Raw genomic sequence first — 27,137 nt, 5'->3', positions numbered from 1 at the left:
TTCTCGGATGTGCCCGACCGCCAAGAGGGTGGCGGTCTCCTTCTTCACGAACTCTCTTCTTTCACTTGATAGATGCCTCTTCTTCTGCTTGACCGGTTTGAAACCCGGCTGAATGGATAATCGGTGACATATAACCGACCGGTCGACACCAGGCATGTCCTCCGGTCCCCAAGCGAAGATATTCTTGAACTTCTGTAAAACTTTGATAATGTCTTCCCTTAGACCGACCGGAAGGTTTCGACCGATCTTGACAACTCGCTCCGGCCGGCTAGGGTCGAGCATGATCTCCTCCATCTCTGAAGCTGGTTGTGGTTTCTCCTTATCTTCTCCTTGGTCGACTTGTTGAGATATAGTGTGAATCCTCGCGTCCTCACGATCGGATTGCTTGACAACCTGTACGTAGCACTGACGGGCAGCTCGCTGGTCTCCTCGAACCACTCCAATCCCGTTGGGCGTGTGAAATTTCATGCTCAAGTGGTTCATTGATATGATAGCGGCTGCCTGGGAGATGCTGGGTCGACCAAGTATTGCATTGTGAATACACTTCAACTTGACCACCACGAACTCCATGGTTGTCATCAAGACGTTCGGCTGGGTGCCTAACTCCACATTCAGACTGATCACTCCTTCTGCCTCTATGGAGTCGCCTGTGAAACCAGACAGCGGGGTCCGTATGGGGGTCAACTGGTCGGTCGATAGACCCAATCGGGTGAAGACGTCGAAGTACAAAATGTTTACTGAACTTCCCGTGTCAACTAGTATTCTCTGGACGTCCGTCCCATTGATGTCCATTGTGATGACGAGCGAGTCGCTGTGGGCTTCCCCGTGGATGGGAAGATCTTCGTCAGTGAAGAATATCGGCTCTACACGTTTCTTCTTCTCCCGGGGTTCCGAGTGGACCGACCCGACGTACAAATTTCTTGCCCATTGCTTTCTTTGGCGAGAAGAGTCTCCTCCTTCTGGTCTTCCATAGATAACATGAATAACTGGCTTCTTTCCGGCTGCCTTGTCGTCACTTGACCCGTGCGGACCGGGCGCCTTCGATTGCTCCTTCGGGTTCCTCTTCTAGACGTTCTTTTTGAACTTTCCTTTGTCTCGTTCGTCTCTCTAGACGTTCTTTTTGAACTTTCCTTTGTCTCGTTCGTCTCTCTTTACGTTCTTTTTGAACTTTCCTTTGTCTCGTTCGTCTCTCTTTACGAACTGCTTGAACTTTCCTTTGTCTCGTTCGTCTCTCTTTACGAACTGCTCCAACTTTCCTTTGTCTCGTTCGTCTCTCTTTACGAACTGCTCCAATTCTCCATTTTGAATGAGTTGCTCAATAACCAGACGTAGGGCGATGCACTCCGTTGTCTCATGACCCTTCGTTTTGTGAAAAGCACAGCATTTGTTCTTGTCTGGTCCTTCGGGTACCGGGTCGGGTGGATGGACCAGGTTGCATTGCTCGGCATATTGCAAGACTTCCACCAGGGGTTTGGTTAACGGAGTGAGTCGCGGTCCATCCTCCGGTCGGCCACGTTGCTTAAAACGCTATCGATCTCTCCTCGGGTCGTGACCTCTATCGCGACCGACCGGTTGTTCTTCTCGTCTCTTAGCCATGTTAGCTTCTGTAGCGTCCACATGGTGCCTGGCCCGGGTAATTGCCTCTTCGTAAGTTTTGGGGGGATGGACGACGAGGTCGTAGTAGAGCGGCCCAGAACGGAGCGACGTGAGGAGAGCTTGGATTGCTGCCTGGTCCTCCATTGGTTCGACCTGGTCGATCTCACGATCCCATTTGTGCAAGAAAGCAGACAAGGTCTCCCCCGGGTCCTGCTTGACCCCATTCAGATAGGTGTAAGGCTTCTTTTTCGATCTGCTGACCGCGAACCGCCTCACGAACTTGTCAGCTAGCTGGCTGAAGTTTCCAATCGACCGAGGTTCCAACTTTCTGAACCACTCGGCCGCTTTGCCTGCCAAAGTGGCGAAGAAAGCTCTACATATGATTGCATCATTCACTCCCAACATCAACATGTTGCCATAGTACATGTCGATGTGTTCTTGAGGGTCGGACCGACCGATATAGGTCCGCATCATCGGGATCCTAAGATCTTGGGGGTAATGCGTGCTCATGACATCGTCGGTGAAGGGTGTGGCGATCAGTGGACTGGGCGGCTCTTTATCTATGCCGTTCTTTTCACGAAGTTCACGTTGTAAGCGGTCGATTCTCTCTTGCATCCTGGCCAACTGACGACAGGGACTATCCTCCCTGCTTAGACGTCGTTCTCTCCTGTCCGGTCGGTCACCCACCCGACCAGCCAGTCGTCCTGCCCTATCTTCCCCTCTGGATCGCGACGCGCTCCCAGTGCTGCTTCTCTCCGTTTCTTCAGTCCTCCGTGGTCTTTGCCTCGGTCGGTCATGGTCATCTTGAGCCCCCAATCGAGATCTAGCACTCTTCCGAATGCGATCGAAGGCACTCCTACGTTGAGCAGCATCAGGTTGACTATGATTTTGATGTTCTTCTTGGTCGGGTCTTCGCGATCGATCCGCTGACTGAATCTCTTCTGGATCACGATCTCGGGGTGGCAGTTGCGACTGCCTTTGGGAAGGTTGAGCTACCGGTTGCTGCTGTTCTACAACAGGAATTTGAGGGGTCAACATCACTTGAGGAGTTGGCGTCATGACATAGTACCCGGGAGTCCTAGGCCACGGTTGATATAGTTGAGAAAATCCTTGCGGTGGTGTTCCTTGAGCGGGGTTCCCTCCAAGCGCTCCTGGTGTTGGGGGCGGCATCTGACCAGTTGGGGGTAGCATAGCGTACGCCATCGGCATATGAAGATTTGGGTTGGTTGCGCCATTCATTGGTAGTGAAATGGCGGGGTGGAAATTTGTGTTTCCAGCTTGCTGGTCGGGGTTCTGACCGACTAGTTGGGTGGTTTGCGTATCATGTCTTGCATGGTTGGAGGTGAGCTCGTTCATCAAGCCTCTCGACCGGTCCAACTGTCGACGTAGATCATCCTCGGGGAGTGTTTCGGCCACATTGTCGGGGTGGTGTCCAACTTGACGTGTTGAGCCTTCCCTCTGCACGTAGCCCNAACTTTCCTTTGTCTCGTTCGTCTCTCTTTACGAACTGCTCCAATTCTCCATTTTGAATGAGTTGCTCAATAACCAGACGTAGGGCGATGCACTCCGTTGTCTCATGACCCTTCGTTTTGTGAAAAGCACAGCATTTGTTCTTGTCTGGTCCTTCGGGTACCGGGTCGGGTGGATGGACCAGGTTGCATTGCTCGGCATATTGCAAGACTTCCACCAGGGGTTTGGTTAACGGAGTGAGTCGCGGTCCATCCTCCGGTCGGCCACGTTGCTTAAAACGCTATCGATCTCTCCTCGGGTCGTGACCTCTATCGCGACCGACCGGTTGTTCTTCTCGTCTCTTAGCCATGTTAGCTTCTGTAGCGTCCACATGGTGCCTGGCCCGGGTAATTGCCTCTTCGTAAGTTTTGGGGGGATGGACGACGAGGTCGTAGTAGAGCGGCCCAGAACGGAGCGACGTGAGGAGAGCTTGGATTGCTGCCTGGTCCTCCATTGGTTCGACCTGGTCGATCTCACGATCCCATTTGTGCAAGAAAGCAGACAAGGTCTCCCCCGGGTCCTGCTTGACCCCATTCAGATAGGTGTAAGGCTTCTTTTTCGATCTGCTGACCGCGAACCGCCTCACGAACTTGTCAGCTAGCTGGCTGAAGTTTCCAATCGACCGAGGTTCCAACTTTCTGAACCACTCGGCCGCTTTGCCTGCCAAAGTGGCGAAGAAAGCTCTACATATGATTGCATCATTCACTCCCAACATCAACATGTTGCCATAGTACATGTCGATGTGTTCTTGAGGGTCGGACCGACCGATATAGGTCCGCATCATCGGGATCCTAAGATCTTGGGGGTAATGCGTGCTCATGACATCGTCGGTGAAGGGTGTGGCGATCAGTGGACTGGGCGGCTCTTTATCTATGCCGTTCTTTTCACGAAGTTCACGTTGTAAGCGGTCGATTCTCTCTTGCATCCTGGCCAACTGACGACAGGGACTATCCTCCCTGCTTAGACGTCGTTCTCTCCTGTCCGGTCGGTCACCCACCCGACCAGCCAGTCGTCCTGCCCTATCTTCCCCTCTGGATCGCGACGCGCTCCCAGTGCTGCTTCTCTCCGTTTCTTCAGTCCTCCGTGGTCTTTGCCTCGGTCGGTCATGGTCATCTTGAGCCCCCAATCGAGATCTAGCACTCTTCCGAATGCGATCGAAGGCACTCCTACGTTGAGCAGCATCAGGTTGACTATGATTTTGATGTTCTTCTTGGTCGGGTCTTCGCGATCGATCCGCTGACTGAATCTCTTCTGGATCACGATCTCGGGGTGGCAGTTGCGACTGCCTTTGGGAAGGTTGAGCTACCGGTTGCTGCTGTTCTACAACAGGAATTTGAGGGGTCAACATCACTTGAGGAGTTGGCGTCATGACATAGTACCCGGGAGTCCTAGGCCACGGTTGATATAGTTGAGAAAATCCTTGCGGTGGTGTTCCTTGAGCGGGGTTCCCTCCAAGCGCTCCTGGTGTTGGGGGCGGCATCTGACCAGTTGGGGGTAGCATAGCGTACGCCATCGGCCATGGTGCCTGGCCCGGGTAATTGCTCTTCGTAAGTTTTGGGGGGGGACGTAAGTTTGGGGGGATGGACGACGAGGTCGTAGTAAGGGCCCAGAACGGAGCGACGTGAGGAGAGCTTGGATTGCTGCCTGGTCTCCATTGGTTCGACCTGGTCGATCTCACGATCCCATTTGTGCAAGAAAGCAGACAAGGTCTCCCCCGGGTCCTGCTTGACCCATTCAGATAGGTGTAAGGCTTCTTTTTCGATCTGCTGACCGCGAACCGCCTCACGAACTTGTCAGCTAGCTGGCTGAAGTTTCCAATCGACCGAGGTTCCAACTTTCTGAACCACTCGGCCGCTTTGCCTGCCAAAGTGGCGAAGAAAGCTCTGCATATGACTGCATCATTCACTCCCAACATCAACATGTTGCCATAGTACATGTCGATGTGTTCTTGAGGGTCGGACCGACCGATATAGGTCCGCATCATCGGGATCCTAAGATCTTGGGTAATGCGTGCTCATGACATCGTCGGTGAAGGGTGTGGCGATCAGTGGACTGGGCGGCTCTTTATCTATGCCGTTCTTTTCACGAAGTTCACGTTGTAAGCGGTCGATTCTCTCTTGCATCCTGGCCAACTGACGACAGGGACTATCCTCCCTGCTTAGACGTCGTTCTCTCCTGTCCGGTCGGTCACCCCCCCGACCAGCCAGTCGTCCTGCCTATCTTCCCCTCTGGATCGCGACGCGCTCCCAGTGCTGCTTCTCTCCGTTTCTTCAGTCCTCCGTGGTCTTTGCCTCGGTCGGTCATGGTCATCTTGAGCCCCAATCGAGATCTAGCACTCTTCCGAATGCGATCGAAGGCACTCCTACGTTGAGCAGCATCAGGTTGACTATGATTTTGATGTTCTTCTTGGTCGGGTCTTCGCGATCGATCCGCTGACTGAATCTCTTCTGGATCACGATCTCGGGGTGGCAGTTGCGACTGCCTTTGGGAAGGTTGAGCTACCGGTTGCTGCTGTTCTACAACAGGAATTTGAGGGGTCAACATCACTTGAGGAGTTGGCGTCATGACATAGTACCCGGGAGTCCTAGGCCACGGTTGATATAGTTGAGAAAATCCTTGCGGTGGTGTTCCTTGAGCGGGGTTCCCTCCAAGCGCTCCTGGTGTTGGGGGCGGCATCTGACCAGTTGGGGGTAGCATAGCGTACGCCATCGGCATATGAAGATTTGGGTTGGTTGCGCCATTCATTGGTAGTGAAATGGCGGGGTGGAAATTTGTGTTTCCAGCTTGCTGGTCGGGGTTCTGACCGACTAGTTGGGTGGTTTGCGTATCATGTCTTGCATGGTTGGAGGTGAGCTCGTTCATCAAGCCTCTCGACCGGTCCAACTGTCGACGTAGATCATCCTCGGGGAGTGTTTCGGCCACATTGTCGGGGTGGTGTCCAACTTGACGTGTTGAGCCTTCCCTCTGCACGTAGCCCTGACTCCGACTCCTCCTGCTGGTTGCCATCTTAAACAAGCAAGGTGAAAAAGTTAACGGGATAGACAGAGTGTCTCGCTCGGCTCCCCACAGACGGCGCCAATAAGTGGGAGGGCGCTCGTAGGTCAGCCGGTCGATCTACCGTAGGGCGACCGGGCAGTCCGAGGCTGAGAAATATCCCGAGTGGTAAGTAGTTATGAGCGGGTCGCTTAGAATAGCGCAGGCTGCTATTGTAGGGCGGTCAGGTTGCAATTACAGAGTGGGAATTACGAGCGAACGGTTACACGGGGTGTAGACCGTGATATAGATTGATGTTTGTAGGGTGAGATTACAAGTAATGCGTAGTCGTAATTACAATCAGATGGATCCCCTAAGTGAGGAGGAGACCCCTCCTATTTATACTAAATCAAGTCGGTCTACGCATTTAATGCACCAGCTGCAAGTGGCTTAACGTGGCGTCTTCTTGTTGGCTTGGTCAGGCGGTCACTCTGCAGGCTACGCGTAGGTTGACTGGTCGAGGTTGTAGAGCCGCAAGTTGTCAATCGCCGGCCTACAGGCGCAAGTTGGACTGCTTTACTTGTTGTGTACGATAAGATTTCGGCTTGCAGGTTGCGTCACTTTGTTGATCGACCGGTCACCCTTCGGTAGGTCGGTCGGGTGTGTTTCTGTCGGGACGACTCCAAGGGTGATCCGAGAGCATTTTGTCACGAGGCCTATCGGTACAAGCAGACCGGTTGATCACGAGTGATTTATTCCAGTCGGGTTGATGACTATGACTGACCGGTCGGGTGACTTCTTGACGGACCGGCTATACGGATCAGTCTTTTGTGCGTATTTACCCATCAGTGGTTTACCACTCTAGTGTGGTTTGCAAGGCTATTACAGAGACCAGTGCTGCTCTTTCATATGTATATTATAGTTGTGTTATATTCATCATTTTGACAAAAAAATAAAACAGATAAATGAAGTGATCGACTATGTTGTAATATATGTAATAAAATGAGATTTAAACATACAATCTTTGTGTTGCAAAAGTTCAATAGGCAACAGCTTGAATGTCAATTTTGACTATACATATGTTGTAAAGAGATTTAAATATAGTTGAGTTTCCACTTCAATTCTCAAACCATATTGTTGTGAAATCTTATCAATAATAAAATTTCAATTAATAAAAGTCATTCTCAAATCATATCGTATTCTCGAACGTGATTAATTTCAATTTATACTTTCATATTAATTAATTAATTATGAAAATTTTAAAGTATCTGTAACTTGTCTTTTGGTATACAAAACATTGCCTAACAGGCACACAGCCACAAAGTCAGAACTACCATATGCAAAAATCCAAGAAGTTATACAAAAATAAAATAATTAATCATACACCTCTACCCAAAGTGCAATTATATTCAATCATATATCATCCATTATTTCACAAAAGTTTCAATAATAATCATTTAATATTATCAGGAGTGACTGAATGAGTGAAATATAATTCTCGTATTAGAAGTTTACGAGTTCTATTCTTACAAACTGTCATTAGTCTAGCCTGCAATAACACATTAAATAGTTTAACTCCTTAACATGTCACCATTGTGAATGTTTTTATATGATTATTGTTAAACCTTTTTTTTTTCTTTTGATTTCTTATGTTATATGTGATGCGTACACGGATTGCTTCCCGCAATAAGTGCACACTCAAGGAATCACTCAAGAATCTTTTGTGTCCAAAAGAGGATCTTACCTTGTAGACTATTGGATTTTGAGATCCCAACTCTACAAATGTCTCACCAAACTAACAAATAATACTCTCAACCCTTAGATTATTAAGCAAGGCTAAGAATTAGAGTATTAGGAATCTAGCACTAGAATTAAGATACAAAAATAATATTAGCTATATAATATGAGTAATAGTATTCTTTTTGGGTTTTTGGATATGTGTGTGAATATAAAGAACAAGATAAGGAGATAAACTAGCTTCTCACTAGCCTACCAAGATTGAATGCTTCTCACAAACAACCTAAACTTCAATGCACTTCTCATGCAAAGAAAAGAGAGAAATTGCACTCAAATTGAATTCTTACAAGGTGTGTCTCAAACCATTGGGTTTATGGGGTATTTATAGGGGAAAATAAGATATTAAATATTCTAGGTCACTAATCCCACCCAAAATAAAAAATTACAACTTTGTAAAAGTAATTCCCACCCAAAATTAAAAATACAAAATAATTCCCCACCCAAAATTAAAATACAAAATAATTTCCCACCCAAAATTAAAAATACAACATTTTGCAAAAGTAATTTCCACCCAAAAATAAAAAATACAATTCTTGCAAAGTAGTTTCCCACCTAAAAAAAATACACCTTGCAAATAATTTCACACCGGGAAATTTGATCTGATACTGAAGTCTGAATTGTCTTCAAAAGTTTTTATGTGAAGACAATTGAATAGAATTATTTTTCCAGATTGATCTTCTTCTTCACAAAAAGATGTTGGACTCCAATCTGTTTGCACAAAAGTGTTAAAAGCCTCTTGAATCTTCCTTGACTTAGATCTTGTTACCGGGCCACTCGAGACTTTTAATGGATCATTTATTTGTTGCATTCCGGTCTCATCAGAACCCATGAGACGATTTAATAGGAGACTAACCCATTATTTTTTAGACAATTTCAGATGGAAACCAAACATGTAACCCTATTGCTACTACCTTGTAAACAGGACCATTTGTCTTAACATTTGGAATTCTATTGCCTAAGAATTTGCTTTTCAATATATAGGAAGCAGGTAGGAAACATGCTGTGGTTTATAATATTGACATCAATATTGTCTGTTTTATAGTAATAATTATTTAATCTACACAATCATGAAACTGAGTTTGAAAATTGCATTGTCGATAGATACAAGACATATATGTTACTCGACCTAATTGTTGAAAAATACTTTTCGTTTTGAATATCATGTGGTTGATGTTGTCAGATGCTAATGGAATTTTGTTTATAAATTACATTTTTAGTATTTCAGTTATACTCGTGATACAAACTTTAGTCGCTGAGTTATATGCATAATCATCTTTAACATTTAAATTGTTATGCATGGAGTGACAATTTTAGTTCTTGAAGGGCCAATTAACTATTTTGTTAACTGATAAATTGATGGTATAAATAATCTTCGGGAGACTAAAAACGACCATACATATAACTCAGAGACTAAATTTCTACCACGGGTATAACTGAAATACCAAAAATACAATTTTCCCTTTTATTTATACAATTAGACGAGTTTTTATTCACTGAATACTAAGCGGTTAACTCACGTTTTAAGTTAATTAAATCATTACATAGTTTGTAGAAAGAGTTTAGGTATCTCATGCATTGTCTTTTACCGAACAAATTAAATGTCGAACTAACTTGTTTTATAACTGATATTTTTAACTAAAAAAAAAAACTTATTTAATTGAGGAATAATCTCTCAAGCCACTTCATTAGTGGTCCTTTCAGTATGAATTTATTCTTCTTGATTCATATTTGGATCTTGTGGAGTAGCATGGATTGTAATCTCAACAATAACCTAAATTTAATGAATAAGACAACCTACATTAAATGAATAAGACAATTAAGGGTGCATTTAGTAATTTGAAAAAAAAAATCATTTTATAAATAAATGGAAAACGAAAAGAGTAATTTTTAGCATTATTTTCTTCTTCTTCTTTTCCATTTGGAAAACGATTTTTTCATTCTTTTTATTTTTTCCATATAATATTATATACTTTTACTTTATTTTATCTATTATACTTTCATCTATTTATATATTTATCTTATTATCTACACTTAGGGTTAAATGTTATTAGGGATAGGATGTCAATAGGTAGATATTTCCAATGTTGCAAAATCGCACCTAGGCGGCACCCGACCGGTCGTGTCGAGGAAGGCCGGAATCTGCAATCAGCTAACACCTAATTTATCAAACACTTTTCTACAATCAGATATTATTGACTAGTTATACAATTATAGAATATAATCCAATCAGCTAACAATCATTTACCAAATAGGAGGATTATTTACTCGTTGTCATCCATAACCCGCGCAGTCTTTTAAGATTAATTTAATAGAGTGAAAAACACTCAACCAACGTTAAAGCACTCGCTACATTTGACTAGTAATACCAGAAACCCTATTGGACCAAGACACAACAATTGACTACACCTTTTAATTATTCTCCTTTGTTCCATTTGACCACATGTTAAATGTGGACCTCATGCAATGTTTATTCCATGCATCTTCTGCTAATCCATCTTGTACCCAAGAAGGTAAAGCGATATATAACCGTTACATTAGTTGTTGGTCCGTTGCCACCCATTTCTTCATCTTCCAACCTGCAAAGAAACCAGCCGCCATGGATGAGTTCTTCCAGAATGGCTGTAATCATCAAGAAACTGCAACACTACAGTGGTTTGATGACTTCCCTTTGGTGAACCCAAGTGCCTTTGTGAAGTATGTGGATTTAAGGGTTGGAGGGGTGGGGTCAAAGGGGGATGGGAGCGGGTCGAGTCGAGATGGAAATGCGAACAAGAGGATGATGGAGTTCCTGGGGAAGATGTGGAAACCGGCGTTGCAGACAATGCAGACGGCGCAGGAAAGGGTGCATAGGCATATGATCAGTGAGAGGATGAGGAGGGAGAGGCAAAAGCAAAGCTACTTAGCCTTGCATAGGTTGTTGCCTCTTGGGACCAAGGTTAGCATTCACTTTTCTTTTTTCTGCTGCATAGCACCGATAGGGTCACAAGACAAGGTTTTTTCTGGTGTACAACACCTGATAGGGTCATTAGGCAGGGGTTTTTCTGGTGTACAGAACTCGATAGGGTCACTAGGCAGGTTTACTGGTGTACAGCACCCGATAGAGTCACAAGGCAGGGTTTGTCTTGTGTACAGCACCCAATAGGGTCATAAGGCAGGGTTTGCCCTGTGTACACTTCGAACAGTATAGTAGCTGTGAGTTTTCCTCGTCGTCATCCAAAAATTTGACTCGAGTTGCGCACCTGAGTTGGACTGTCTTGCCAAAAACAATGAGGGTTAACTCAAGGACTATTGAAAGAGGTGCCTACTAGGGTTGGTGTGGCTATAAGCTCCTTTCCAGGGCTAGAATCGATTTCCTGACCTTACAGTTGCATTAGTAGTCTGCTTATCGGAGCTGCTGAGTTTTTGATGCAGTTTAATTTGATTTTGGAAGTTATTTAACTAGGTTGTGCATGTGATTGATATGATGCAGGGTGACAAGAATACAATAATCCAAATGGCAGCTGCTAGGATACAAGAGTTGGAAATGTGCAAGGAAGAATTGATGAGGAGAAACAGTGAAATTGAGATGACTTTAGCAGCAAGTAACAATGAGAATGATAAGGGAGTGAGCAATAAGGGCAAGATTATTAATGTAAAGGTGGCTTATCCTTCTTGTGGGATTGATTCCATGCTGCAAGTTCTAAAATGCTTGAAGAACAGTGGAACCAAACTAAGATCCATGCACTCCAATTTCTCACCACAAGAATTCTGTGCTCTGCTAGAGATAGAATCCAAGGTCAGTACGTGAAATTTCTATTTTTATGTTATTTTGATTTACCGGGAAGCTTGTATCCGCTATCTGATGGTGTTTATGGGTGAAGGCCGACTGCCTTGTGACCCTAGCCAGCAAAGAACTACGAGGAGATAAAGCTAGGTTGTCCATAGTTGACAAGCTAAACTTGCTTAGTGACCTTAGCTAGCAAATAACCACAATTGAGTTGAGGTAATAAACAAGTCTAGAATGCTCATTGACCAACCCAAGCTTCTCATGTGATTCTAGCCTGCAAAGGACTAGAGATAAAGTAGCCTAAATGGTCCCATAATTGATGTCCCGTACTCCCTCCTACCTTATGATCCTAGTTGACAAATGACCACAAAGTAATAAATCAGCCTAAGTTGTCCATAATTAATAGATTCAAACAAAAAAGGCCAATAAACTGCTCTACAGTCAAACTTCAAACCTTGCGAGCCAATAATTGTCTGACCAGCTTCCCCTTCTATTTTTTGTCACTCCGTATTTGTTTGCATATTGCATTGATATCGACATCCGCAGAATCAGACTAATCTAGTTGAGTTTAGATGCATGAGTGAAGACTAGTCATTTAGCTAGGGTAGGGTGTTGGGGTGGGTAAAATGTTGATTGGTTTAGGTGTGCAGGTAGGAGTAGCAGAAGTTGAAAATGCAGTGCAGAGAAGGTTGATGGAAGCTGAGACGAACTTTCATTGCAACTTCCTTCAAGAGTAGTGACCTTAGAGTGTTGAAACTTGTAAGAGTGGTGTGACCGCCGGATAACGACGCTGGAAGGAGGCTGGAAACTGACTTTATTCACCTGTGTAAATTAAATTATGTATGTATAATACTAAGCTTTAAGTTTTATGGCACGTGAAAATGGAGAGATAAAATTAAATTTGGGAATATTTTACATTTTACCGTCTATTAGGTTTAGACTCAATGCCCGTCTTACTTATTTTCCCTCGTTATTTTATCATGTATAATACTCCTTAATACTTTGTATCCGTTTCTAAATGACAATATTTGTTTATTCATATTGTAAAACGTAACTAAATTTGTTTTTATAATGGAAATATTTGTTTCTTAATGTGGCAAAACGCAACCAAATTTGTCTCAAATGAAAAATAATTGTTGAATCATGACCAAATTTGACTCAATGAAAATATTTGTTTAATCATTTGATAAGACGTGACCAACTTTATCTTATTGTATATTTTTTTATCATATCACTGGAATTAAAATTCACTAGGCTCATTATAACATTCTTGAAAATTATATTCTTAAATTTCGTGAAACTCAATGAAGGTTAGATTATCTCAAAATATCTTCCAAACCAAACACCCTTTAATATAATAGTTAATAAATATAAAGAGATGCAAACACACACACATAAACCTCAGGAGTATAAACCAGAAAGCCAACAAGAAGATAAAACTTCAGAGATTTGGAAAATGCATAGTACAAAACCAATTTGATAGAACACAAGTAATAGATCCACTATGCTCACTCATCAGCAAGAGCTAAGAACATAAACTAAAAAAGGGTTCTCACATTCATAATATTCATTGAAACTGCAATAAATGTTACTGCTAAGATCCCTAAGAAAGCACTTGGGCAATGGTAGGTGCATCACTTGAGTGGAATGAACCTCGAAGAGTGAGTAGCACCAATACCGGGTCTACCGTGCTTGACAGGCTTGTATGAAATTGAGAACTCAGCTAAGTAGTGCCCAATCATCTCTGGCTTAACCTCAATCTGGTTGAAGGTTTTTCCATTGTAAACACCGATGACGCTTCCAATCATCTCGGGAACAATAATCATGTTCCTAAGGTGAGTCTTGACAGGCTCTGGCTTTTCACCAGGCGGGGCCTCACGTTTCTGCAGCAAGTAACAAATGCATTAGATTGCTGTCCAACACCGAGCAGCAAACTAAAAAGATCAGTGTTAAAAGCTAATATTTATCAGCTACTAATGGCTTCAGTTTGGAGATGTAGAGTGAACATGAAGAAGTGTGATCAAACAAACCATATCATGGAAAGCCATTACACATTCTCACTTTTCCATTGCCCCTCTAAGCAATATTAAGTCCGCCGTTAAACACTTAGCTAGACATATTCTATCTCTATGTACCAAACATTAGATACCATATGAGCCATGCAGTAAGTGAAAGAAGGTAAATGCTTCCCACTCCTACAAAAACAACACAAATTTTGCCATCCCCAAATGTGACTATTTCTGTGTAGTTAGTTTTTTCCTTTTTCTTTTTTATTTCGTGTGTGAGTGGTAAATGTAGGGAAGTGTAGCAAGGTCAGTGAAAGAATATAGGATAAGAGTTAATCAGGCTAATCGCACAAATCAAATAACACTATCAACATTGATTAACAATATTATTGTTTGCTTATTTAAGCCACTTCAATCAAAATTTGAACTCTAAAACTATGATATAGGACCTGTCCAACAACAGGTATGGTTGTAAATTGTAACTTAGAAGCTTGGCTTGGGGTTCCCTTAAATCATGGAGAAAGATTGAATTTTGTGGACAATCACTGGCATAAACAATAAGAATTTACTAAAGAACCAAAAAAACAAAACAATTAAAGTTAGGGCACAAGTCAGACTATGATCCAAAACAAATGCACAATGACAATCCAGAGATCATGTTGTGTGTGATGGATTCCTTCACCAATAAAACAAAAGACAAATTTTGCTCATCTAAATTGTACTCCCAGCAACAGAAGTCAACAAGTGCTATTCAAATTCAAATCTTTTATATTCCCAGAACTTAGCAGAGCAATAATGAATAACAACTTCAGTAAAAACCAGTGCAGACATGAACATTTTTCTCCACATTCATAGAATAAGACAACTAAAATGGTATATACTCCGTAACTATTAAGCATGAAACAAAAATTAAGGGAAATCTTATTCATACCGCCTTGCGGAGCTTCTTAATCAACGCCAATGGCTTCCTCTTCAATCCCCTCTTAAACCTACCCAAAATCACCAGGCCAAATCAATACAAATCCTTCGCCAAATCGAAACGACTGTCAACATATAACACTGCAACGCACAGAAATCCAATTAAACTACAAAAGGAATCGAGTAGCACCTTCTCCGAGCGCGGGCAGTGAAGAGCTTAACGAGATCATCGGTGGACATGTCGAGAAGAGCATCGAGATCCACGCCCCTGAAGCTGAACTTCTTGAACGTTCTCTTCTTTGGCTGTCCGGCCGCCACATCATGCTCTGCGTCCGCCTATGTACACAACCGCCGTCAATTCACATAGCAAAAGCTCGCGCATACATACAGCATATAGAAAAATAGCGAAACTTACCATTGCTGTGGAAATGCAAGCTGAATCCTTCGCTGCAGAGTACTCCGATTAGCGGCGATGAAAAAGGGAAAGAAACTGCGGGATAGGGTTATATACGATAGAAAGGTAGGGTTTTGGGAGGCCTGATATATGGATATGGGCCTGGATATATTTGGGCTAGAATATCTTTGTAGCACACATATATGAGTTTTATTTCAATAGTTATATCATCGACCAGGTCCACTTTACAAGATAGATCCGTGTTCATTTACATACTGAATGTTCATAATTTGCAGTATGTAATTCATAATTTGCAGTATGTAAATTGTAAACATTCAGTATATAAATTCGATATTTAGATTCAAGTCCACTTTGCACAAAATAATTTGTCATTGAGTACTACTGATTCCATTACATTATTTGATCGTACATATTTTCTCAACTTATTGAAGCACAAAGATTACATTATTTGATCGTACATATTTTCTCAACTTATTGAAGCACAAAGAGTCCACTAGGCTCGATCTCATAACATTCCATATGAAAGAGTCACTACATAATATCTGAGCACAAGGTGTTTGGCAAAAAGCCTTCATTTTCTTCATTTTCTTCTCCACATAAGAAAAAACTATGGGAGTATTAAACAAAGATACTTGTTCTATCTCAGTACAAATGTACAATGTTTCCTTTATACGACCTGCGACTGAAACAAAACAAAAAACAAAAACAAAAAAACTCCAAACAACTATACAACAGACAATCAACCCTGCACTGCCAAAGACTGCAAATGCTCTATGAATACTTGCAGGCTAATATCATCTGTGAATATAACATCTTTGCCATCTGTGTGTGTAGAATTATGAGTTACAGATGGGTTCAATTTCGCGAGGAGAAACCTTGCCTGACTACCGTGCTGATCGCATTTGATGAGCCTCGGAACAGGAAAGCGCTCGGCCACCAGTTGCTCAGCGTCGACTTCTGGAGCTTCCAACAGTTTCCTGAGGCTTTCATGGCTAGGGTCCTTGTCATAGCCGAGTTTTCGCCACTGTGCGATCTTAGAGCCATAATGTATGACGACGTGGAAGTAGGAGTCGAAGAGAAGAATAACGTCTGGGGAGATGGAGCACACGTCGAGTAGAACGGGGACGGGGGGACCGTCGAATGAGTACTGGAAGAGGGTTGGTTGTACCATTATAAGAGACCCTACCACTCCCTCGCGGTTTATCATCAGCCTGAAGAATGCGGTCTCATCGGGAGTGGAGTTGAAAACCTCGATGAACTGAGACCGCCTTAAATAATACATGAACTGTGGGTATAGGGAGAACGTGGACGAGAGACGGAAGGAAGATGGGTCTTCCTGCACGTAATCCCCGAACTTTGAAGCGAAGCGTATCAACATTTTATCCAGCCACCTGATTACATCGGGCGCAAAATTGCTCCCGAGTCTATGGATGGCGAGCCTAGCCATTAACGATGCAGCAGCTTCCTGATCGAACCCGGCAACAATTTCCGCGGAGTGGTTCCCAGCCCACCTTCTCGCTGCAGTCGTCACCCTTTTCCGAAATCCCATGTTTCCGCATCTGTAGCGTGTTATGAACTGTATGAAGAACGCAGAGCTGGGTTGCGCTTTCTGTTCACCCCCGACTTCAAAATAGAAGGCGATGCACGTTTTGTTGGTGAGTGTACCTAATTTCCAGATATGGGTACCGCCCTGACCAATTTCTTTGTCACTCACCGAACCATTCTTCTTGTGTAGCGATACACAAGGGCCAAGGGCTCCACAAATTCTTACATCTTTCGTGGTTACTATTTCCAAGGTTGCATCGAAACACATCTTCAGATTCCCAAACTCATCGCGGCTGTACAAGTGACGCAAACACTTTTTGAATTGGTCGGAGTCGAAAGATTCTCCTAACATCATGAAACCTCCCGAACATTCCACAGGCTCCTTAAGTTCTGCTGCTCCAACTTGATCCAACGAACAGGCAAACAGATCAAGAACAATTGATGAATCGGAAAGTCTCTCCGAGATTTTTTTGTAAAATCCACAAGACTTCCTGTAATAAGCCGCATGACCATTATCCACGTCTCTGTGAGTTCTGATTGCATTTCGAAAATCTGAATCTACCACCTTCCCTGGGCCAATGGTTGCTGGCCCTGAGGTGAAAATCGTGATACGAGAACCTGTGTTAACCAAGTATCCTTCTAGAAGTCCAACAGCAACTGAAACTGCAACTCCCGTGGCTCTAACAGGACGATGGCCTGGCCTGACATTTGGTGAGGATTGGATATCCTCGATTGCAGCCGTTATATTAAATTCCCCATCTGACAACCGTACAAGGAATCCCTCTTTCTGCACACTTGGCATCATTCCCATTTGGTACTTCACCTGATGAATGCCTAGTAACTGCTTGGTCTGTATAATAAGGAACACAACGGAAACAACAAAGAATCAAAACATAGAAGACAAATTCTCAAATTCCCGTGGCAACAGTCTTTTCATTTATCAAATTCTCAAACTCATATACAGAACTTGAGAGTAAGCATTCTGTTCTATGGATTTAATCTACGGCTAAAACATAAAAATCAAGTACCTAACAACACGTGAAAATGCAAGCACATACTTAATCCCCATCCACTACATGCTCTGATGCATAATTGGCCTTCAAAGATACAGATTAACCAAACAGAATGTAATTCTACATTTCTACTCGGGAAAACAAGAGACCGATGAACAATCTTCAGAAACAAGTATCAATTATCCTTATCGACAAGAAAGGAGATAACATTCTCAGCTTTCACACCAAGAATATATTAGTACCAATTCCAAAAGCTATACACTTTCACTTTCACTAAGCTTTGTCTTACTTCAATGAAATATAATGCATGGCTAAAGAAGATCACAAAACTCACACAGTAGAACAATGCACCTTACTCCTTTCATCTTCATTATCTAAAACTCTGAGCTTTGAAGTAATAGATTATCAGCGCTCTGTTTGGTAAAATAGTTAGCTTATTAGCCAATTTTGGCTTATTTGATCACTATTAGCGGTTTGATTTGGTTAAAAAATTAATATAAATGTTTGGTTAACCAGCTTTTTGTAACTCTAAAATACTAAAATTCAAAAGAGCTGCTCAAAGCAACTTTTTCAATTAGTTTTTTTTGTGAAAAAACAATTATACCAAACAGCTATAAGCTATCAGCTAATTTACCAAACAACTTCTACAATCAGCTAATATTAAACCCAATGGAAAGGTTGTTAGCTCGATAACAACGACATTACAAGTTCAACTCTCAATGCGAGCAACCTATTAGGCTTCTAAATTTCAGCTCAAAAGTCGAGATTTACCCGGTACACACAATGGAATAGTGGCTCAACAAATTTTGAAGCTAAAACATAGTAGAGTATACTATACCTCCTGAGATGAGAGCTCACGCTCCCCATGGAAAAGCACCACTCTGAAGCAATCTGCAAAGCTGAGATCATAAACCCTAACCATGGAGTCGAAAACCACCAACCCCACCAAAGCATAATCCGGCAGCTGCGCAATCACGTGCAAAAGCTCATTCTTCACAACCCTCAGCTCCTCGTCCGGCGTACAAGCATCCACGACAAACACGAATGCCGGCCCGGTCCAATCCGCCCCGGGCCCCACAGAAGAGGAGGAGCCGGAAAACGAAGGGAGAGAAGAAAATGACGCCCCCGGCGACCTCGGAGACCCGTTTCCGAACCCGGGCACCAAATTCGGAGCCGAATGATTGTTGTTATGGCCCATTGCCAGCCCCTTCTTCCCCAGCTGATACTCCACCGTACTATACGTCGGGAAAAGCTCCGCCGGGATGTTGTTCTCGCTGATGGCGAGGTACGATTTGGGGAACGGGTTTTTCCGGTAGCAAAACGGGCAGGCCCAAATCCGGGTCGTGTAATCGACGCGGGCGTAGGGATTCAAGACCGCGCCGCAGTCGGAGCAAATGAGAGGGTCGTAAGGGAGCACCGGGAGCTCATTGAAAGCCATCAATGGCGTGGCCATGATCGCGAGAGGGACAACTAAACCCGAAGCTTCGGATTTCGAAACGGGCCAGGAGTTCCACGACCATCGGAGGCCCTCGATCGCCTCCAGCTCCACGAAATCCATGGGCGACCCAGTTCGGGAAATCAGCTGAATTCGACGGAAACTTGGGTCGATTGCATTAAAATTTCAGTACTGTTGTAGATTTGGGTAGCTAGGGCTTAAGGAGCTGAGAAAACCCCTATCTGGGATTTGGTATTCTCGGAGGGGAGATCTGGAATTGCAGTGAGAGTATTGAATCAAAAGCTTTGATCTTTGCGGCTAAGGATTTCAAGAAAAAAAAAAAGAAAGTGTTAGTTCAGTGAAGGTGGCTCAGCGAGATGCCAGCATTCCGTCAGCCGGCCACGGAAAGAAGAAAGATGAAATGGGTGCAAGGAATAAAGTGAAATGTATCACGTGATAGTCACGTTCCACGCTTTTTTTTTTTTTTTTTAATACTCAGACTAGAGTGACTGTAGAAGTGAATGACAAGTTACGTATTGTAACAAAAATGAGTGATGGAGAGTGTACGGATGTGAAATGTCGTCCTCGAAGGATTGAGAGTTATGACGTGTAATATGCAATCACAAGCAACTAGGCAATAACATAAGAAAATCAACAAGAAGCTAAGTTATCCATAACAAGTTTAAGGCTACGGTAACTAAACAAAGTAACACAAACACATATTAACAAGATATAAACACGAAACAAATAAATAGGACTCAAGCTATGGAGGGGATGCACGTAGGAATCTTAATCTATAAGTCATTCTCGTGATAAATAAACAAAGATTATAACAATGAATTGTCTCACTTTCGTGATGCATGGGAACTCTTCAAGAACACAAAGCATCAAGAGTTCTTAATTTTTCCTATTTTCATAGGAATAAATCGGGTTTATGCAATGATTGACTTGGAATCTTGACACAACTCTTATTAAGGCCAAGAATCCTTCAAAACATGCCAATGGATGTTGTACACCAAGCATTAACAATATACAAACACAAATCATTTATAAACTCAAGGACCTTAGGTTGACAAAAATCGCCTTTATGCAATAAAATGTTACACAAACCTTGATTGCCTAGTCATTATGTAATAAAAATATACAAGAGTATTATTGTCCAACATAGTGTATCTCTCTTACCAAAAATTGTGAAATTTAAAATAAGGCCTTTGAAATTCAAATTCTTCAACTTTAAAGAATTGAAACTTCAAGAAATTCATACTCCCACCAACCAAACGTGATATATAAAAGTACAAATAAAAAGCTTTTTGAATTTGAAAATTAAAACTCCAACAGAAGTTCTTTTATCTCTTATATGTAATTTGTGAGTTATTACATATGTGTTCCTACATTTCATATATATGTGATTTATGAATTAATACATAGGAGTAGACCGGGTTTACATGCTAATTTCAAGGTAAAGGAAAAGCCAAGAACCAAACGTTAATTTCTTAACAAACACTGCCAATTTAATAAGGAAAATGAAAACTATATATGTCAAGATTTTAAGGCTATGGCTGCTAAGGTTAATTAACTGCCTAACAAACAGTGCTAATTGAAGAAAACTATCCCAAGACTCTGGTATGGCTGCTACTATAAGTTATTGAAAAATTTATAAATTATTGCCCCAATTGCTTAAAAAACCCTACTATAAGTTATCGAAAAATTCATAAATTATTGCCCCAATTGCTTCACAACCCTCCCCCCTCCCTATTGTGTAATATTATAAGCTTCTGAGTTAGATTGAGCAATCTAACTAAGTTAATCGGGTAATTGACTTAGTAACTACAAGATTTTAAGTTTGACGACTCCTGGTAGAAGTTGCCTATTAGTTTTATTAGTTTGAGTTAGTTTTAGCCATGTTGATCAGCTAATTGACTTGGTAACTACAAGCTAGCTAGATTTCAAGTTTGACTTTTCGTGAGAGCTGTCTACTGGCCTTATTGAGTTGAGCTGGTTCTTGAGTAATATAAGTTTTTGAGTTGTATGTGGCAGCTCCAGTCAAGTTGGTCATGTAGTTGACTTGGTAACTACAATGCTCAAAGTTTAACTCCTGATAGGAACGACCTATTAGCCTTCTTAGTTTGTTGTATAATATAAGCTTTTGAGTTAAATAGGATAATAACCTCACCCAAGTTGGTCAAATATTTGACTTCGTAACTACAATTAAGATTCTTCTTGGTTTGAGCTCATGAGCCAGTTCTGATGTAATATAAGCTTTTGAGTTAGATGGGACAATTCTAGCCAATGAGCTGTTGAGTTGTTAACCATAAAGTTTCAAATTTAACTTATGGTTAAAGACGTTTATTAACCTTCTTAATTTGAGATTACCCGCTGGATTTTTCAACTGTAATTCATATATAGAAAAATGAGGCAAGTTGCAGCCAGCAAGCAACTTCCCATCCAATGGGATTGAAATTTGACTAGAGAAAACTCGGTAGGTTGATTATATTGATCAATTCATCACAGGGAAAGCCATTGAAAGTACACTAGCTATGAAATAAAAAGACACAGTCAACTATGAAAAGTCATCCGATCCAACCAACTCAGAGCAGTCTATAAATTGCATGTTAATCCTAACGTTCCCCACACATCATCTCTTTTCCCTCTACCCTCCAAACAATCCTTTTTCCAGACTGTACTAACACACATCAATGGCTACCATTACCTCCCAAATCAATTTGTGGCTCAAGAAAGGCAGCACCCAAGGCACCCTACTAGCCAAGAAAGCCCTCCCACTTCACAGATTCATGGCGGGCTCCTCTTTTCTTGGACTGAAAAGAAATGGGGGACCCACTGGGAATCTGAAATGCAGATTTCAGCTCGCGAGAACCATAACCACGACGCTGCATAGCTTTGAAAAGGCCGCAGAAGATCAAAACCCTACTGAAAGAAGATTAGCAGATTCCTGGGAAGAGATTCATGGCGAAAATGACTGGGTTGGCTTGCTAGAACCCTTCGATTCTCTGCTAAGAACCGAGCTGATCCGCTATGGAGACATGGCTCAAGCTTGCTATGACGCCTACGAGGAAGACCCATCTTCCAGATTCGGCTACAGAATCAAGATTGAGCCCCACATGTTCTTTAAGAGCCTGGGATTGACCAAATACGGCTACGATGTCACCAAATATATCTACTCATCGTACAACCTTGATGTCCCAAATTTCTTCAACAAACCCCTCTTGTCCGACGATTGGACCGAAGGAGCAAGCTGGATCGGCTATGTCGCCGTCTCAAACGACGAATACACAAAACACCTCGGCCGCCGCGACATAACCATTGCCTGGAGAGGCACCGTGACAGGCCTGGAGAAATTCGCAGACATCCAGGACTTCCAAACCTCCATAGAAGACCATAATCTCCCCACCCATGACCCTTCAATCAAGGTTTGTGTCACATTTTCCTATTAGTATTATTAGGCTTTTTATAAGAAAAAAAATTTACATTTTTGGCTCTCCTCCTACTACAGAATTAGTCTTTTAGTTATATGTCTGGTATCTTTAATCTTAAGTTATGCACAAAGTGACGAGTTCAGTCTCTGAATGACCAAATTTGTTACTTTATTATATTAAGTATGGCAGATCAGATCAGAAATATAATAGTCTTTAAAAATTAAAATTATTACTTTATTAAGTAACATATTATTTTATTGCGTATTGATGTGTTTACGTGGATTACGTGCTTATAGGTTGAAGATGGATTTTTGGATATATACACCAAGAACGACGAATCCAACACCTTCTGCAACAAATCAGCAAGAACTCAGGTGACAGAAGAAGTCCAGAGACTAGTCCATGAATATTCAGGCGAGAAACTGAGCATTTCAGTGACAGGCCACAGCCTGGGCAGCGCTCTTGCCACCATAAACGCTTATGACATAGCAGAAATGAGGCAAGACAATGGAAAAATACCCATCTGCGTGTTCTCGTTCTCCGGGCCAAGAGTTGGGAATTTGAGATTCAAGCAGAGAATGGAAGAACTGGGAGTGAAAGTACTGAGAGTGGCGAACATCCACGACGCGGTGCCGAAAGTGCCCGGGGTTTTGTTGAACGAACGCCTGCCTGGGTTTATGCAGAAGGTTGTTGAGTTTCTGCCATGGAGTTATTTCCATGTCGGGGAAAAGCTTATGTTGGATCACACTAAATCTCCGTTCATAAAAAAGTGGATCGACCTTGCAGAAGTCCACAACTTGGAGCTTCTTCTGCATTTGCTGGACGGGTACCAGGGGGAAAGAAGAGAGTTCTTGCGCGCCACTGGGAGGAATCTTGCGCTGGTGAACAAATCTGCAGATTTGTTGAATGATGATTTGCGGATTCCACCGAAATGGAGAGAAGCATTGAGGAAGAAAGCTGATAATATAACTGATTAGGAACTCCAAGGGACACCATTGATGGTCATTGGTTGTTAAATTATTTTATTTATTAACAGATAAAGTTATAGTATAGGATAAGTTCATTGTTGTATAGCTATTTATAATTCAGCTAGTTGAAAGTATAACAATGTTTTGGCAATTACGTTTCTAGTTGAAAAATCTAATTCTATATGTGCGGTTCATAAAAAATTATTAGCTTAATTTAATTATACATATACCAAATTAATATATAAGGTTGTCCTTAACCCAGCAAATTTCTCTCACTTTCTAAAATGAGTCTCACTCCCACATCATCAAATTTACAAATTCTCTACTATAAATTTCAGGGTTGAAGTCAGCCTAAGAGTACATGGAAGACTACTGGGAATTGTACAAAATTAAACTTTTTCTGCATGACATCACTGTACATTGGTTGTTAAAAGTTGAACATGAATGTATATACATTTTAGTAAGACATGTTGCGGTTGTTTAGTTTATAAAGTTTCATGGTCAAACAAATTAATTAAGAACCTTGTTTTATTTATATGGACTTATTCAACCCTACACTGCACACTTTCAAATGAGTAATACAATCCATTTATCATTTTCGCTTTCAAATAGTGGCCGCAGGTTTTCTTTAATGTAGGAAAGGAAAAAGATTATTTATATGTGTTTGCTTGTTGTCTTAAATCAGTTAAATGTATATATGTCGTCGTTTGAAAACAAATTATCTTGACACATAAAAAGTAAACATTATGTTACAATGTGCAATTGTTATATTATGGACCAGGGTTCATATTGCATTGTGAACTCTGATACAAAAATTTCGTACCCTCAGTTAATACATTCTATACCTACAATTAATATTTTATGTACATGTAAATATATAAATTGATAATTATTGACACATAATATGATAACTACAAATACAAAAACTGTCAACTACAAATACATAATGTGTCAATTATAAATACGGAATTAAAAAATTATTTTTAGACCAGAATCTACAATGTAATGTAGACTCTGGTCCATGCTATAATTTGCTTATAGTCTGTGCGTGGGCTGAACATAAGTACATAACCATTATCTGGTCTCCATTGTGTCATTAAGATATCATAAACTACGTATATATGAGAGATCAAATAAAGCAAAAATAAAAATAAAAAATAAAAAAAAGACCAAATAATAATAGAACCTATATAAGGACCCCATTTAGTAACATGCACAATCTAAAAACACTTTGTAGAAGTGTAATAACAATAATAGTGATAAGAAATGTTAAGCCTCTATATTAATAAAATCACATATATTATATCACAATATAAACTTAGGATTACATTATAATGCATTAAATAATCCAAATGTTACAAACTTTCAATAAGGAAAAATGTTACCCTATCGACAAAAAAACAATGTTATAAATAGCCATGCAACAATGAACTTGTCCTATACTACAACCTTATCTGTTAATAAATAAAACAATTAAACAACCAATGAACAGCAATGAACGTGTCCCTTAGCTTGAAGTTTCTAATCAGTTATATTATCAGCTTTCTTCCTCAATGCTTCTCTCCATTTCGGTGGAATCTGCAAATCGTCATTCAACAAATCTTTAGATTTGTTCACCAGCGCAAGATTCCTCCCAGTGGCGCTCAAGAACTCTCTCCCTTCCCCCTGGTACCCATCCACCAAATGCAGAAGAAGCTCCAAGTTATGGACTTCAGCAAGGTCGATCCACTTTTTTATGAACGGAGATTTAGTGTGATCCAACATAAGCTTTTCCCCAACATGGAAATAACTCCATGGCAGAAACTCAACAACCTTCTGCATAAACCCAGGCAAGCGTTCATTCAACAAAACCCCAGGCACTTTAGGGACCGCGTCGTGGATGTTCGCCACTCTCAGTACTTTCACTCCCAGTTCTTCCATTCTCTGCTTGAATCTGATGTTCCCAACTCTCGGCCCGGAGAAGGAGAACACGCAGATGGGTATTTCTCCATTGTCTTGCCTCATTTCTGCTATGTCATAAGCGTTTATGGTGGCAAGAGCGCTGCCCAGGCTGTGGCCTGTCACTGAAATGCTCAGCTTCTCGCCTGAATATTCATGGACTAGTCTCTGGACTTCTTCTGTCGCCTGAGTTCTTGCTGATTTGTTGCAGAAGGTGTTGGATTCGTCTTTCTTGGTGTATACATCCAAGAATCCATCTTCCACCTGTAAGCACATAATCCAGGTAAACACATCAATATACAATAAAATAATATGTCACTTAATAAAGTGACAGTTTCAATTTTTAAAGACTATTATACTTCTGATCTGATCTGTCACCAATATGTTACTTTGTGCATAACATAAGGTTAAAGATCAGATGAGCAGACATATAACTAAAAACTAATTATGTAACAAGAGGAAAGCCAAAAAATGTACTACCTCCGTCCCATTTTGATTGTCTGGTTCGTTTAACTAGGCTTGACTGAAGTTATTTTTAATCCAATTTTTTATAATATTAAGTTTAGCATTATTATATAAAATTTATATATTTAGAAACTATATTAAAAGTACTATTAAACACAAAAAATTAAATTTAAAAATAATAAAAAATTACTAAAGAAAATAAGTAATGAAGAAATAGTTGGTTTGACCAATGAATAGTAAATAAGACATGTAAAATGGGACAGAGGGAGTAATTTTTTTTTCTTATAATAAGCTTTATAATACTAATAGGAAAACGTGACACAAACCTTGATTGCAGGGTCACAGGTGGGGAGATTATGGTCTTCTATGGAGGTTTTGAAGTCCTGGATGTCTGCGAATACCTCCAGGCCTGTCACAGTGCCTCTCCAGGCAATGGTTATGTCACGGCGGCCGAGGTGTTTTGTGTATTCGTCGTTTGAGACGGCGACATAGCCGATCCAGCTTGCTCCTTCGGTCCAATCGTCGGACAAGAGGGGTTTGTTGAAGAAATTTGGGACATCAAGGTTGTACGATGAGTAGATATATTTGGTGACATCGTACCCGTATTTGGTCAATCCCAGGCTCTTAAAGAACATGTGGGGCTCAATCTTGATTCTGTAGCCGAATCTGGAAGATGGGTCTTCCTCGTAGGCGTCATAGCAAGCTTGAGCCATGTCTCCATAGCGGATCAGCTCGGTTCTTAGCAGAGAATCGAAGGGTTCTAGCAAGCCAACCCAGTTATTTTTGCCGTGAATCTGTTCCCAGGAATCTGCTAATCTTCTTTCAGTAGGGTTTTGATCTTCTGCGGCGTTTTCAAAGCCATGCAGCGTCGTGGTTAGGGTTCTCGGGAGCTGAAATATGCATTTCAGTCCAAGAAAGGAGGAGCCCTCCATGAATCTGTGAAGTAGGAGGGATTTCTTGGCTAGCAGGAAGCCATGGGTACAGCCTTTCTTGAGCCACAAATTGATTTGGGAGGTAATGGTAGCCATTGATGCGTGTTAGTACAGTCTAGAAAAAAGGATTGTATTGAGAGTAGAGGGAAATGAGATGATGTGTGAGGAATGTTAGGATTAACATGCAATTTATAGACTGCTCTGAGTTGGTTGGAACGGATGACTTTTCATAGTTGACTGTGTCTTAGCTTTTAATTCACAGTGTATTTCAATGGCTTCCCCTGTGATGAATTGATCAATATAATCAACCTACATACTGAGTTTTCTTAGTCAAATTTTATCCCATTGGGTGGGAAGTTGCTCTCTGCCTGCAATTTGCCTTATTTTTCCATGCTAATATAATTAGAATTGAGAAAAATGCAGTCAA

General features: G+C 41.7%; 5 protein-coding genes across 5 annotated transcripts; 2 read left to right on the top strand and 3 right to left on the bottom strand.

Moving 5' to 3' along the window:
- The first annotated feature begins 10,437 nt into the window (after positions 1–10,437).
- Positions 10,438–12,695, top strand: LOC116001844 (transcription factor bHLH92). Its single transcript, XM_031241793.1, has 3 exons — positions 10,438–10,810; positions 11,345–11,650; positions 12,292–12,695. Exons 1-3 carry the CDS (start codon positions 10,472–10,474, stop codon positions 12,376–12,378), a joined length of 732 nt encoding a protein of 243 aa, XP_031097653.1. The 5' UTR covers positions 10,438–10,471; the 3' UTR covers positions 12,379–12,695.
- A 356-nt stretch (positions 12,696–13,051) lies between these two features.
- Positions 13,052–15,116, bottom strand: LOC116002864 (40S ribosomal protein S15-4-like). Its single transcript, XM_031243047.1, has 4 exons — positions 14,981–15,116; positions 14,756–14,901; positions 14,579–14,636; positions 13,052–13,524 (listed from the first exon to the last, which is right to left on the bottom strand). Exons 1-4 carry the CDS (start codon positions 14,981–14,983, stop codon positions 13,276–13,278), a joined length of 456 nt encoding a protein of 151 aa, XP_031098907.1. The 5' UTR covers positions 14,984–15,116; the 3' UTR covers positions 13,052–13,275.
- A 335-nt stretch (positions 15,117–15,451) lies between these two features.
- Positions 15,452–19,364, bottom strand: LOC116002496 (protein transport protein SEC23). The gene is made up of 2 exons (XM_031242643.1): positions 18,377–19,364; positions 15,452–17,375 (listed from the first exon to the last, which is right to left on the bottom strand). The coding sequence occupies exons 1-2, from the start codon at positions 19,094–19,096 to the stop codon at positions 15,720–15,722; spliced, it is 2,376 nt and encodes a 791-aa protein (XP_031098503.1). The 5' UTR covers positions 19,097–19,364; the 3' UTR covers positions 15,452–15,719.
- Positions 19,365–21,640: 2,276 nt separating this feature from the next.
- On the top strand, positions 21,641–23,535 carry LOC116003026 (phospholipase A1-Igamma2, chloroplastic-like). Its single transcript, XM_031243209.1, has 2 exons — positions 21,641–22,401; positions 22,704–23,535. Exons 1-2 carry the CDS (start codon positions 21,670–21,672, stop codon positions 23,382–23,384), a joined length of 1,413 nt encoding a protein of 470 aa, XP_031099069.1. The 5' UTR covers positions 21,641–21,669; the 3' UTR covers positions 23,385–23,535.
- A 1,227-nt stretch (positions 23,536–24,762) lies between these two features.
- On the bottom strand, positions 24,763–26,763 carry LOC116003142 (phospholipase A1-Igamma2, chloroplastic-like). Its single transcript, XM_031243307.1, has 2 exons — positions 26,105–26,763; positions 24,763–25,577 (listed from the first exon to the last, which is right to left on the bottom strand). Exons 1-2 carry the CDS (start codon positions 26,708–26,710, stop codon positions 24,897–24,899), a joined length of 1,287 nt encoding a protein of 428 aa, XP_031099167.1. The 5' UTR covers positions 26,711–26,763; the 3' UTR covers positions 24,763–24,896.
- Between the last annotated feature and the right edge of the window lie 374 nt (positions 26,764–27,137).

The sequence above is a fragment of the Ipomoea triloba genome, chromosome 13 (assembly GCF_003576645.1).
Source record: "Ipomoea triloba cultivar NCNSP0323 chromosome 13, ASM357664v1".
NCBI lineage: Eukaryota > Viridiplantae > Streptophyta > Magnoliopsida > Solanales > Convolvulaceae > Ipomoea > Ipomoea triloba.
The sequence above is the reverse complement of the archived record's forward strand: the minus strand, read 5'-3'. Positions and strand labels throughout refer to the sequence as shown.

Coding starts and splice junctions, on each gene's coding strand:
- LOC116001844 (XM_031241793.1), top strand. CDS start 10,472: ATGGATGAGTTCTTCCAGAATGGCTGTAATCATCAAGAAACTGCAACA. Junction 10,811..11,344: donor TGTTGCCTCTTGGGACCAAG/GTTAGCATTCAC, acceptor GATATGATGCAG/GGTGACAAGAATACAATAAT. Junction 11,651..12,291: donor TGCTAGAGATAGAATCCAAG/GTCAGTACGTGA, acceptor TTAGGTGTGCAG/GTAGGAGTAGCAGAAGTTGA.
- LOC116002864 (XM_031243047.1), bottom strand. Junction 14,637..14,755: donor ACTGCCCGCGCTCGGAGAAG/GTGCTACTCGAT, acceptor GATTTTGGGTAG/GTTTAAGAGGGGATTGAAGA. Junction 13,525..14,578: donor TTAAGAAGCTCCGCAAGGCG/GTATGAATAAGA, acceptor TACTTGCTGCAG/AAACGTGAGGCCCCGCCTGG.
- LOC116002496 (XM_031242643.1), bottom strand. CDS start 19,096: ATGGATTTCGTGGAGCTGGAGGCGATCGAGGGCCTCCGATGGTCGTGG. Junction 17,376..18,376: donor GTGAGCTCTCATCTCAGGAG/GTATAGTATACT, acceptor CTTATTATACAG/ACCAAGCAGTTACTAGGCAT.
- LOC116003026 (XM_031243209.1), top strand. CDS start 21,670: ATGGCTACCATTACCTCCCAAATCAATTTGTGGCTCAAGAAAGGCAGC. Junction 22,402..22,703: donor CCCATGACCCTTCAATCAAG/GTTTGTGTCACA, acceptor ACGTGCTTATAG/GTTGAAGATGGATTTTTGGA.
- LOC116003142 (XM_031243307.1), bottom strand. CDS start 26,710: ATGGAGGGCTCCTCCTTTCTTGGACTGAAATGCATATTTCAGCTCCCG. Junction 25,578..26,104: donor CCTGTGACCCTGCAATCAAG/GTTTGTGTCACG, acceptor ATGTGCTTACAG/GTGGAAGATGGATTCTTGGA.